General features: G+C 35.7%; 1 protein-coding gene across 20 annotated transcripts in view; it reads left to right on the forward strand.

The window, feature by feature from the left end:
* MBD5 (methyl-CpG binding domain protein 5) overlaps positions 1 to 14390 on the forward strand; it is a 421526-nt gene that overhangs the window by 355655 nt on the left and 51481 nt on the right. For 16 of the 20 annotated variants that reach the window (XM_055087736.1, XM_055087739.1, XM_055087768.1 and 13 more), the window contains 2 exons: positions 1046 to 1220; positions 11042 to 11714. In XM_055087736.1, coding sequence (XP_054943711.1) covers positions 11602 to 11714 — 113 coding nt within the window. In that variant the 5' untranslated portion in view covers positions 1046 to 1220; positions 11042 to 11601. Of the gene's footprint in view, positions 1 to 1045; positions 1221 to 1425; positions 1631 to 11041; positions 11715 to 12041; positions 12122 to 14390 lie in introns of those variants that run through there. The other 4 variants (XM_055087745.1, XM_028477691.2, XM_007119398.3 and 1 more) reach the window with 4 other exon arrangements.

Consider the following 14390-nt stretch of genomic DNA (forward strand, 5'->3'; position numbering starts at 1 on the left):
CTGTTTTTGTGCCAGTAACATACTGTCTTGATTACTGTAGCTTTGTAATATAGTCTGAAGTCAGGGAGCCTGATTCCTCCAGCTCCATTTTTCTTTCTCAAGATTGTTTTGGCTATTCAGGGTCTTTCGTGTTTCCATACAAATTGTGAAATTTTTTGTTCTAGTTCTGTGAAAAATGCCATTGTTAGTTTGATAGTGATTGCATTGAATCTGTCGATTGCTTTGGGTAGTATAATCATTTTCACAATGTTGATTCGATATCTGCAAGAATTTAATTTATAAACCAGGTGACCTGTTTGTTGGTTGGTTTGTTTTCATTGATTGAAATACCTGTATCTGATATCTAAGTCACTAACTTAATGATATCAAAGCCCCTATGAAATCCATCAAATAATCAGAGGGTTGTTCAATGTCTGTGGAAACAGAACAAAATGAGTTAAACTGCACCAAGGATTATTTTACCCACGCTGAGGAGCAACCTTGTCCTTGTCTCCCTGATGGCTAGGAGAAAATTAAGTAAGGGGTAATAAGGTCTCAAGTATACTTTTGAAAGTCCTTTATTTGCTAAAAGGAAGCAGTTTTAAAAGTCAGGGGAAAATGTCTTTTTGTACTCAATAATGATAATGTATAATTTGGTTTCATAATTCTTTGATCCCAACATTAAGTTCCTGAAATAATGATAATGTGGTATTGCTGACCATGGTGCTAAGAAAGAAGGAAAGATAGAGAATTAAAGTTGGATGAGCATTCTCTGTACCCTCTGACTACTCTAATTCAATGATCACCAGAGTCTCAGGGTCAAATCAATTTCATTAAGAACGTGTTGACTGTGTGTGCTTGTGGTTTTAGCTGGCTTACCGGCTGGTATTCCTTCATATACTAACAATGCGTGAAGATCCACTACAGAGTAGAGAGTTCATCCTCTACCCTTGTGAAGAAACAATGAAGTGTAGGTTAAATGGTCATTAAAAGAAATAAGTTGTACCTCTTGTCAAGGTCTACAGTCTGTCCTTCAAGCCTTACCTCAAAGTCCTTTCTATTCCAGAAGGTTGGAAACCCAAGTGCCTACAGAGGCCAGGCTGGTGGGAATGAAGCAGGAAGCCACTGCAGTGTACTGGAGAGCCAAGTCCTTTCTGAAGGAGCAGCCACTGCTCTGTTCCAGATAATTGTTGCAAGGCAGGAATGCTGACCTAGTGTTACCACATTGTCCAGTTTCTCAGGTAAAGCAGAAAATGCAAATTTTCATGTGACATCTTTTGGTTTAAATATTGTCAACTAATTCACTTGTATTATTATTCTCAAACTGTGCACGTGCCAGGTACTTCCACACATGGGATTTTGCCCAGAGCCCTCGTGTTTTTAACTTGGTTTTATATTTTGCTTACCTATTTGTTAAATTGCAGACTTTATTTTCTACAGGTTTTGCTTTTCTTCAGCATGTTCTCTAAAATATTCTATGCCTGGTTTTGTGCTATTGAAACTACCTTCCTCTCCAACCTGAACATTTTGTGCATAAGTTTTCTTTGGCTGCTACATTTTCTCTGCCACCATCAGCATTCCACTGAGCAGTCAAATGCTAGATGGAATCTCCTTGAGACACTTTTCTTATGCCACCACTAAACATCTACAGGTATAACTACTTACTCATTTCCTTCCTGATGTGTAAGCTAAATAAACACAGTAAAAGATCATGGGACTTAGAGATTGTATGCTTTGGGCTCCCCCTTCTAGAATTTACACAGAGACTGTCTTCTTTCTCTTGCATCTTGAGAACCTTATCAGATAATTAATTAGACTGTGGTTATCCTTTACATTTAATTATGTTTGCTGGAGATGTTGATTAGACTTAAGTGTTCCTAGATATTTATACATATAAAGAGACAATGTATTTGTTTCTTCAATGGCTGAGGAATCTTCCTATTTTCACTTTGAGTAACTTGATTGTCAGTGTTACAGGGGGTGGGTGGGAACCATTACCTCTATGTGGAACTAATTACTCCAGGTAGAAACTTGGCATCCATTGCCAGGTGAATTGAAGAATGCTAAAACATTTTTTAAGTAAAAGAGTACATAAACATTAGTTGTTTCAATATGTTGTACAACCCCCAGATGGACAAAAATCACAATTGTTTCATTCTTAGTACAGTTTTGATTTTTAAAAATTGATATACATTCTTTTTTTAACAATGATTTGACCTATTGAGCTACCTTGAGTAGCCAAAATACTAGTAATTCACAGATAAAATGTGAAAATAACCCCTTAAACTTGCTTAATGCACTCTTAAAAAGATTATGTAAATGTAAGCAAGTATTTTTTATGAATAATCTTTATGAGAAATTTTACTATACCATAGAAAAGCAGAAATAGCCAACTATGTTGATGCCAAATATACAGAAGTATATCATAAATAAATTTTCCCTCAGAGTTATAGTGAGTTTTTTAATTAGTTTATAAATATTCTGGTGTGACCTGTTATTACACTTTAAAACAGTTCTCTGAATTTTTTTTAAAGAATATGTATTTGGGATCTGTGATTGTTCACTTTTTGGCTTTTAAGAAAGTAAAGTGCATCATAAGCATTTTCTACATGTGCATACAAACCCTCACTTTCCTTCTGTATTTTTAAAAGCACAAGGGAAGCTGTAACTTGAAGTTAGCTGCCTCAATTGCTTTTTCTTTGTAGTCATGTAGAATGGTGAGGGCAAAGAAAAAGCTCAGTTATGTGTAGTAATGCATGTGAATTCCTGAATATTATAAGGGGGAGTTATAAAGAGAATGAAATTTAGACCTGGAAAGCCAAATAATGACTGGAGAAACCAGGGAAGGCCTCTCTGAGGAAGTGACATGTAAACAGAGATAAACAGAAGTTGGTTTAATGAAAAACATGGGGATGGCAGATGACATTGCAAGCAGAAAAGTAAGGGTGACAGCCTGAGGCATTTTAGAACCAATCAAAGGGATAGCCCTAATTTTTCTTTCTACTATTTAGGTCAGTCAGGTTAATGTGGTATTCTTTCTGATTCTCCCTATCTTTTTCTCCACTTAGCTAAAACAGAAAGAGAAATAATAGCATAATACTAGGCACAAAGCTTGTGACTGTTTCCAATAAAAATCTTCCCTAATGCTTTTAAGTATTGGGGAAACATTAATTAGCTGTTCTATGGATATAGCATTTAATTTTTTTGGAAATAATAGTTTTCCTAATTACAGATTCAACACATTTTTATTATAAAAATTTTTTTGAAAATATAGAAAAGCAATGAAGAAAATAAAACCCACTCATGTTCCTGCTATCCAGGGACAAGCATGGGGAAGATAGTGCTGTTCTATTCCTATATCTGCATAAATAGTAGCATTTTTGTAAATGACGATTTATAACTATACATGCAACTTTGTCATGTGTTTTTTCACCTGACAATGTCATGGACCTTTTCAATAACATGATTTTAATAGCTATGTATAAATAATAACAACTTAGATATTTATTATGTGCTAGGTACTAGTTTAAGACTTTTAGCTTATTGTATCCCCAGAACAGAACAGTTCTATAAAATCTCCATTTTATAAGGAAAGAAATTTTTTAAAACTTTTCCAAGGTCACAAGCTATTAAAATGTACAGCTACATAGCATCTCAATACTGTACTTAATTTAAATAAAACCCTATTTTAGACTTCTAGATCATTTCCAGTATAGTGTTTGGCTATTTGAAATAATACTCATGATTCTGTGGGTTGGAAGTCTAGGCTGGGCTTAACTGGGACAGCTCATCCCTGTTCCACATGGTGCTGGCTGGGCTCAGTTACATGTCTGGGGCTTCAGCTGGACTAGCTGGACCAGCTGGACTTTTCTCTCTCCACAGAGTAATAAATCCCAATTCCTGATGGAAAGAACTACAAAATATTTGTGGCCAATTGCAATCTACTACATTCAGCACTTAATCCTCCAAAGGCTTCTATGTGCCGAGAATGTGTAAGTTGCTGAACGTTGGTAACATGAAATGGCCTGTGTAAGTAATCCTCCTGACCATAGATGGGCATAGGTCAGGATGCTTGTTACCTTGACCCTGAAGACTGGCCTCATTCTCAGGAGCCTATCCCTATACCTTCAGAGTTTGTGAAAAAATGTAACCTTCCACGTGAATGTGATCCTCATGCACAGTTTTTGAATGTTTACACTCTTCTGCACTGAAAGGGCAAGGATGTTTGAAACTAGAGAGTTTTAGTGATCAGAGCAGGACAGATGTGCTTGTGGTATCCTGATACAACTGTATAAAACAGGTGTAAATGTACTGGGGTACTTTGGGGTGAGTAAGTAGAGCCTGGCAGAGGCATTAGGTCTCTTACAAAAGATGTATTTGAGAGGTATGTTTTGGAAGAGGTGGCTGCACAGTGAATATAAGAACCAAATGAAAATAATAACCAGAGTTAAAATGAGGCTACTTTTTGGAAGGTTTTTTTTTTTTTAATGAAAGAAGATATAACTGTAAGATAAGTGTGCTCATAAATAAAAATGCATAGCTTGAGTAAATAGGTGAAAGGTGAAACAGATGGGAAGGTTGAATGGGAAGGCTGGCTAGGTACTTTTAAGGAACTGTTTAAATAATTGATATGAGTATGAAAGATCACTGAAAAGGGAAATTTCATTCAGGGTTACACTAACAAGCATAATTTAACTTAATAATGATGGAAAGATGATGAGTATATCCATTCATTACCCAATCAAATGATAATGCTGTAGCCACTCAGACATTACTCTTCAAAATGCTAATGCTTATGTTATTTCTTAATCCAGTTATACCTGTTGTTGCGTGTACATATTGTTTTGGAATTTAAGTATAGAGGTAGGTTTTATGTGAGCCTTTTTTCTCAATTGGAGAACATGAGGCATTGACCCTTGCAAATGTCAGAATGGAGGATACTTCTTTTTTCTATTTTTTAAAATTTTTTTATTGAAGTATATAGTTGATTTACTGGAGGAGACTTCTTAACTTTGAATATTTCATGAGTTAAGTTTATAATCATTGAATAAAAAGTACAAATGATAATTTATACTTATATAACATTAAATATTGGTGTTTTACCTAATTTACATCATCTCACCTTGGTAAATCAATAGCTCGTTCAGGATTCATTCTGTCCTACTGTGTATCCAAGTAATGGCCCTGAGCACAAGATTAATGCGTGATGTGATTATAAACATTTTAATAGAATTTACTCATAATATCACATGACTTAAAAATCAATTCATTATTTTTACCATTAATCAAGTTTGTATGACATTATTCAGAAGAATGTGTGATGTTTGATGTTATTCAGAAAGATTTATGAAGATTACCTACTTATTTTCATGATGTCATATTCTCTGATATTTAGTCTGCATGGTGTTTTGGGTGTAACTTAAAATATACACTTATCACTGCATAACATAGTGAATTTATTCTTAGGTTGACAAGAATGTCAGTAAAGCAGATAGAGAAAAAAGGTCTATTGCATTAATTATCATCCTGTTGAAATACAAGTTTCATTTTTATATGGTTGCATTCATCTATTTTAGTGGTTCCATTATTAATCCAATTAAAGTTTGTATATAAACCATTTAAATAAAACTCTGATGCACTTTACAAATAAAGTATAAAGTTAGCATATTAGTTTTTTTAGAAGCCCTATCATACTTTTGCTACACAGAAGTTATTACTCAGAGATTTTGAGATCATTAGGGACAAATCTAGAGCAAAAAATATCCTTTGTATTTTTTGTCAACGTGCATAGTCACCGGCTTCTATTGACTTCTTTTAAAAACTTTTCTTTCACTTTAGACGCCTGTGTTGCTAAAACTTTACAGGCCTACGTGGTAAAAAATCAAAATATAAAACTGTATTGGCTAACTAGAATGTAGCCATTGTAGTAGCTTGTAACTAGTCTTCATCAAGTATTTAAGCACCTCCTGTAGGCCAGGGGTACTACACCAGGAAGTGGGACTGTTGGAGGAACCTAGAGAAACAAGTCCCTGCTGTGAGGAGTTTACATTCCTGTGGGGAGAGATAGGCAATAAACAAACAAAAAATAATAAGAAAAAAATCAGGTAATAAGAGGTATCAGTGAATTAACAAAGTTTCAGAGAATACCTAGGATTTACAGTGTAGTCTCCTTGAGGAGGTGACATCTAATTTGAATTCTGAATGAAGCCAATGCAAAGAAGTGAATCAGGTCACTAAAATTCAGTTCACCAAAAGTCAACTCTCATAGACTAATTTGCATATTGAAAGGTGGTTGGAAAATGAAATTGGTAGAATGGTGGCAGATATTCTCAGAACTCATACACACACACACACACACACACACACACACACACACACACACACACACACACACACAGACACCCCTTTGTGAATTTTGTTATTGCTACCAGAAATGTTTGTGAAATAAATTTAAATTATGTTCTAAGTATAAGATCTATCCCTGATCCTTAGTATTAGTGAGATGGAGGTGCCTTTCATATTACAATACCTTTTCTGTTTTAACCTGTGTCTACTGGGCTTGAACCAAGCCATATAAACAGGGTGGGTCATAATGGAATCTTTGGGGAAGGGGTAAAGGGAAAATGTTGTGGATATGTAGTTTTTATGTTAAATTTGGAAAAGAGGAGAAACTGGTGTTTTCATCATAAAACTATAAAAATAAAGCTTGACTAAATCTTGAATGATTGGTCTATATAGAAGATAAAGTTATCAGAATCTCGGAGGCAAACAGAATAGATTTTAATATTCAGCAAAAGAGGGCATGCATGGATTTCAAAAGTTTGAGAAGCATGGCCTGAAATGTTTTTCTAAAACTACCCTCTTGGCGCTTTAGGAAATTTATCAAAAGCCCTAAAATTATGCAATTCTATTTTAGCAAATACTTCTAAGTGAATTATCAAAATGGCCATAGATTTATGTACAGAGATATTTACCTCATATTTATTTGTAATTGTGAAAATTTAGGAGAAAATCTATGTCCACAAAAGGGAAGTAAGTAAATAAATTATAAACCTCTGTCCAAGAAAATTCTAAGCAATTAAAAGTCATATTTTGGAAAAATATTTAATGCCATAGTAAAATGCTCAAGGTGAAAATAAAGTATAAAGTGGTAATAATTCAATATTTAAAGGAAAGAAGGCACTATTATACATAGAAAAAAATGGAATTAGTGTAGCTACTTTAGAGAGCAATTTGGCAGTGCCTCTAAAGTTTAAATGTGCACACCCTACAACCTAACATTAATACGATTGATATACCAATAGATGAATAATAGTAAAGTCATATGTTAGCATACCATACAAATGTTTAAAATTAACAAATTGGATCTATATATCTGCAACAGAGATAGATCTATGTATCTCAACAGAGGTAGCACTCAAAGCAATGTTGAATTTTAAAAAGCAAGTTGCAGAATGATATATATGTATAATAGTATTTATGTAAAAACTTTAAAAAACATATAACAAAACCAAATATTGTTTACATATATACATAAGGAATAAACATATAAAAACATAGCCTCGGGCTTCCCTGGTGGCGCAGTTGTTAAGAATCCGCCTGTCAATGCAGGGGACACGGGTTCGAGCCCTGGTCTGGGAAGATCCCACATGCCACGGAGCAACTAAGCCCGTGCGCCACAGCTATTGAGCCTGCGCTCTAGAGCCCGCGAGCCACAGCTACTGAGCCCGCATGCTGCAACTACTAAAGCCCACATGCCTAGAACCCGTGCTCCGCAACAAGAGAAACCACCACAATGAGAAGCCCACGCACCGCAAGGAAGAGTAGTCCCCGCTCGCCACAACTAGAGAAAGCCCGCACGCGGCACCGAAGACGCAACGCAGGCAAAAATAAATAAATTTATTTTTTTTTAAAAAATAGCCTGGAAAGATACAGACCAAAATAAGGATGTTAGTTGCCTTTAAGCCAGAAGGGAGGTGAATAGGATGAAAAAGAGAAATTGGATGGGGGTGAGGGGTAGTATTTAACTTCATCTGTAATATTTTTAAAGTGTTTTATTTTTTAAAATAAGCAAAAGTGACAAAATGCTTGCATTGTGAATTTGGAGTAGTGGTTCATTGTTTATTAGATTAAATTCTTTTTTTTAATGTGTGCTTTTAGAAATTTCCAAAAACAATGACTGAAAGAAAGTCATCCATGTTTGCAGTGGTTATGATTCAACAGTGAGATTACAGTTCAATTTTAATTTTCATCTCAAACATCTCTGAATTTTCCAAATTTACAAAATGAATGTTGAGGAAATCAATGCCACTTAGAGAAAAATAGATGATAACTGTATAGTTACTGGACCTCAGCTGCGTGAGGGGTTCCTAAGGCCCTTACAACTGAGCTACCTCTAGAATGGTGACGTATCAGCCAAAAAAAGGATGACCCTCCCAGGAACAAAAGGAAGTAGCAGGCTGGCTGCCTGCATGGTGTAGAAATGTAAAACCGGTCATGTGCGGGGAGGGAAAGCAGGGGCATTAGTCTAAGCTAGTGGGTCTCAAGCTTGAGTATGCATTAGAATCACCTAGAGGGCTTGTTAAAAAACAGACTGCCCCCAGAGTTTCTAATTTAGAAAGTATGGGGTCAGTCCTGTGAATTGTATTTCTGACATGTTCCCAGATGTTAGTAACAATAACGATGCTTGTCGCAGGACCATGCTTTGAGAACAGCTGGTCTAAGCAAAACCCAGCTGTCAGATATTTGTATTTTTGATTATTGAAATATGAGGGAGACATTTGGCAGAAATGAATACAATGTTATTATCTGGCATATCTACAAATTACTTAATGGAGTGAGCCAGTCAGTCTTGGGGAAGTGGGAGTCACACTCAAGAGCAGGCAGACAAAAAAAAAAAGAAAGAAATAGGCATCAAAAAGTCAGAAAGCTTGAAAGTGAGGAAAATGAGAGCTGGTCCAGTCTAAAGACCACAGACCACGGAAGAGATTTCTTTAGGAAGAAGCAAGGTAATAAAATGAGCATGAAAAAGGGCTGTAAAAAAAAAAGTTTCATTCATCGGGGTCTGTTGCTACTTGGCCAAACTGGGAGTCCAGGATCACACAAAATTCTTATCTCTGTCACATCTTTCACTAGCACTGGGAACTGCACTAGGCTGGAAACTTCTTGAGGACAGGAACTGTCCCTTCCTTGCTCTTTCCATCCTTTCTCGTCCCACTCCCTGCCTCTTTCCTTTCTGTTCTTCCCCACCCAGCAGCTTTTTTTTTTTTTTTTTTTTTGCCACACCGCCTGCAGGATCTTACTTCCCGGACCAGGGATTGAACTCTCACCCCTGCAGTGGAAGTGCAGAGTCTTAACCACTGGACCACCAGGGAAGTCCCTCAGCACCTCTTTAGTGCCAAACACAAATATTTCCTGGGGCTTTGGATAAACTGGTGTCTTACCGTCTTTGTAATCCAGCACATAGTATAGTGCCTCGTACATAATAGCCACTCACTATTAAATGAAACATGAATAAAACACATATGTGATCAGCAGGGGTCGGTGAATGGAAGACAGAAATAGGAAGCTGTGCCTGCAAGCAGGTCATTTCTTTGAGAGGCATAGACCCAGTGGAGTGGGCCCAGAAATGCGAATTAGCACCTTGAGTCACCATTGAGAATGTACTACTTGGCACTATCCTTTACACCCCACATTTTTCCCAATAAATTTTTGCTGGTTTTCCCATCGCCTGCCAGTGTTTTCCACACCCATCCCCATGGTTCCTGACTTTCAGCTATATTAGTATTTGCTTCATTACAACACCTTTAATCTGCCTCAGAACCAAGGCTGCAATAAGGTGTATGCCTGAATCATGATGCCTTTTACTATAAAGCATTCTCCTGCTTCCCCAATGAAGAGATCTAAAAACAGATTTGGGGCCAACTTAAATATGTAGACTTTTAAGAATGCAGAATGAGTAGTTTTGTATATACTTACACTATGTGTTGATTGAATTATACATGCACGTATATTTAAAACAATCTAAAATATTAATTTTTATTTAAATTTTTTAAAGTTTTAATATTATGATATGAATCTTAAGTCATTTAACACAGTTTTTGAGGAACTTCCCTGGCAGTCCAGTGGTTAAGACTTCTTTCTCCCAGTGCAGGGGATGTGGGTTCAATCCCTGGTCAGGGAACTAAGATCCTACATGACACATGGCCCAAAAAAAATTTTTTTTTTAAGTGATTGGATTAACACACAACTTTCTAGTTGTCAGATCATAAGAGATGATAAATATGTTTTTATTGTCAGTTAGAAGGAGGTTGTGTGTAAATATGTTTTTATTGTCAGTTAGAAGGAGGTTGTGTGTGTATATGTGTAATGCCATATTATGGGTCTATCTCTATCTTGCAATGAGAAAGTTGCAAGAGCAAGCAAATTGTTTTAACTGGAGTAAGTGGATCAAGTTGGAAGAAGAAAACATGTTGAGTTTGAATGTGATTTTGACATCAGAGGACATCAAAGTGGTTTAGTACACTTACCAGTTTATTCTATTTTTAAAAGTGTACAGCTTAGAACAGTATGGAGGTTCCTTAAAAAACCAAAAATGGAACTACCATATGATCCAGCAATCCCATAACTGGGCATATACCCTGAGAAAACCATAATTCAGAAAGAGAAAACCATAATTCCAAAGGAGACATGTACCACAATGTTCATTGCAGCACTATTTACAATAGCCAAGACTACATAGCTAGTGGGAAGCAGCCGCATTGCACAGGGAGATCAGCTCGGGGCTTTGTGACCACCTAGGGGGGTGGGATAGGGAGGGTGGGAGGGAGACACAAGAAGGAGGGGATGTGGGGTTATATGTATACTTATAGCTGGTTCACTTTGTTATACAGCAGAAACTAACACAACATTGTAAAGCAATTATATTCCAATAAAGATGTTAAAAAAAAAGAACAGTGTGCAGCTTCTCAGTTTTTCATTATTAAAAAAAAAGAAGAACAGTGTGCAGCTTCTCAGTTTTTCATTATTAAATGTAGTGTTTACATATTTACATATGTTTCAGGCTACATTATTGGAATTTTGAAGACATGAAAACATCAGATGAACCAACCTGCAACATCTTGGATTCAGATTGGAAGATGAAGAGAAAGTTTAAAGAATGTGGCCTATAAAGGCGGGTAGTACCTGGAAATATTAACTGACTCACACTGTAAAAATGAGAACAGTTTCTAAACAATAGAGGTTATTTTAGTCCAACATCAAGGTTCAAGACAAAATGTTGAACTAAAAACTTACACTCCTCCCCTCCCCCACTTCAGACAGGTACCAGCATTGGTGAATATGATTTTCCTTAGTCAGAAGCACTCGTTTTTACCCATGTAGACCATCCTTAGGAATTAAATATTGATTATTTAATGTAGATTATAATGGGAAACTGATTTTTTCTACAATGGCAGATTTCAAGGACTTGGTTCCAAACTGAGCCGAAGCTTCCCAATGCATTTTGTACAGTCTGGGGAAAACTGTGCTGCGTTGGCCATTTTTGAAGGCCATGATGCCCTGTAATATAAGGATATCATCTTATTGCTGATATCTTTGGGGAGTCCCAAGCAGACACAGAAAATGAATGGAGGCAAGGAGTGTGACGGAGGGGACAAGGATGGAGGTCTTCCAGCTATACAAGTTCCTGTGGGTTGGCAGCGTCGTGTGGATCAAAATGGAGTGCTTTATGTCAGGTGAGCCCTTATTATTACCTGCGCTACCTCCGAGTTTGTGGTCCCCAGATGAAGGAGGTACAGTCTGTTCCTCTGAGAGTGTAAATATTGTAACTGACAGCACCTGAAATCAATTTGAATAAATGATCTTCGTGCTGGAAATATTTAAGTGTTTTTATTCTGTACTGTTTTGCGATGTAAATTGCCTTAGGTTACAAGAGAGGATTTTTATGCATTATTTGTGTTTATATAAAATGTCATCCTGCTTATCTCTCTAACAAGGATAAAGAAAAATAGGAAGATTTCTAAAAGAAACACATGAGCATCATTACTACATTCACAGGAGAATGTAAAATACTGAAAACAGACCCGATGTCTCCTGACAATATTATTGTGTCCTTCATAGTGCTTCAGCTGGCTATTCTGATGTAAGGTTAAGTGTTTTTATCTATAGGCAGTTTCAATTATTAGTTTCTTAATGCCTGATATTAACTAAAAATAATTTCCCTATTTTTTCTGAGCAGTTTTTAATCTATTCCCTGCATATAATAGTAAAAGAAAAAGTCATGATGGAGTCATCTCACAAGTAAAAATCATACAAATTACATATAAATGCCTGCTCTTTTAAATTTTGACAGCCTTTATTATGTTGAACAACTTGAATGAAGTAACTGAACTGTTGGCAAGAAGTTTTAGTCTTATTATTAAATAATTGGCACCTAAGTTCCTTACTTTGTAGGTTATCAGTAAGTATATGATTAGAATACCATAAATCTTTCTTTGTGATGTAATAAGAAAAACTATTACAAAGAGAACTTTTTAAAAGATATCACATTGCATCATTACATTAATGCTGTTACTTTCATTGTGGTTATTTGTATCTCAACTTCAACGGAATTCGCATTTGTGCAAAGATGTATTTATATAAATGAAGAATTTTCCATTATATAAACCCAAACGATTTCATACTATAACAACTCTACGGTCAGTTCAGATTCTGTCCTGGGTTGGTTGGTTGGTTGGTTTTGTGGAAGGTATTTCTTGAGGTAAACTTAATGACCAATTGAAATTCTTTTGCACACGTGTTTTTTGTTTCTGTAATATTCAAGATATGCTCTACATTAATTGAAGTGAAGGGATAAGAAAGCAGGGAATGTGGAGCTCACCCCATGGTAGCTTAGATGGATGAGGACACACGGAATAACTTTCTCAAAGTGTTTCTATTGCTAGTGCTGTTAACAAACTGCCAGAAACACTTTGTTATCAATGTATCAATAATATAGCAAGATATCAGTGTTATGTTCATATTTATGGTTTTTCTAGTATGTAAGGAGCAAATATATATTCAGCTTAGAGCAAATAACTCCAAAAATCTTGATAATTTGGTTTTGGGGGGATTTTGTTTGTTTTGTTTTTGTTTTACTTCATCTTTATCCCTATGAAAGATAAATCAGCTTTTCAGGTTGCTGAGAGTTAGGTTAAAGCAAATTAAGTCTGGGAATCTGTCAATTATCTTGCTCATGACTTTTCCAAGTCTGAGTAGACTTTACTACCTGTTAGTAGGAGTTTGAATTCTCCCAATCCAAATCTGTACACTAAAGATTATTTTGGAAACTAACTTTGCCAGATAAGGTAAGACACCTTCAAATAAATTCAGCCAGCATGGGTTTGATTTGTTTGTATATAACTGGTTAAATTACTACTTGAACATGTATAAGAGGCTAGCCCTCCTTCTATAGCTTCCTTTGCAATGTGCAGTTTGCTTATAATTTTTAGGTTCGTCTCCAGCTGCTCCTGCCTCAGGGTGGCATTGAGGCTGCACATTAAATTTCCCACCTGCTTCCAATCTTCTAAGCTTTATCTATGCCATAAGACTTGTAACTATTTTTATGTTAATTGTTACTCCCAAAAGTTAATTAAAGAGCTGCAACTGAAGGAAAGAACCCAACTGACTGATTGAGAGGAAGTGTTTTTAAAGTGTCTACTCTAGAGTAGAGTACTCTGATAGAATTCAGGAATTCTTGTCTTCAAGTTTAATTTTACAATTAACTGCCTCTAGGATTCATTCATACACTTTTTTTAACTGTAACACATTAGGCAGTTTCTTTTCATAAAATTCATGAATTCTTCACATAACTAGTGATTTTGTTTTATCAAAATTACCAGACCTCTAAAAACATCTTGCTGCCCCTACCACTAGGGTGGAACTCCAGTCTGTAATATGGGAATTATTATTCTTTGCATATCATCTGAAAAAAATTGTTAGCCCAAATAAATGAGAGAGTTAACAAAGTTGAGGATTTTAATTGTGATTTTCTACATGCGTAAGTCACTTATATGATTGTCCATAAGTAAAATATGAATTGCATTTTAAAGCTGGTTTATTTATAGACACCAAACTACTACCTGTGTTTTTGTAGAAGCAGAATAGTCTACCCCTGGTAATGTAAAGCTTTGTTTATGAAATGGAGAGTATCGTTTCTGGTTAAACTTTATCAGATGGCTTAAGTGAAAGTTTTGGTAAATAGTCATAAATAAAAGATATTCTTGAATAAAAAGTATATAATAATTTTCAAGACATAATATGCATGCAAGCTGTAAAATCAGTACATTAATAATAGAAGTCCTAAAATGCAAATTGCCCATTTTAAACTAATCCTCATTATAAATAAACATTAGAGACTTATCCTGTCATCA

The sequence above is a fragment of the Physeter macrocephalus genome, chromosome 2 (assembly GCF_002837175.3).
Source record: "Physeter macrocephalus isolate SW-GA chromosome 2, ASM283717v5, whole genome shotgun sequence".
NCBI lineage: Eukaryota > Metazoa > Chordata > Mammalia > Artiodactyla > Physeteridae > Physeter > Physeter macrocephalus.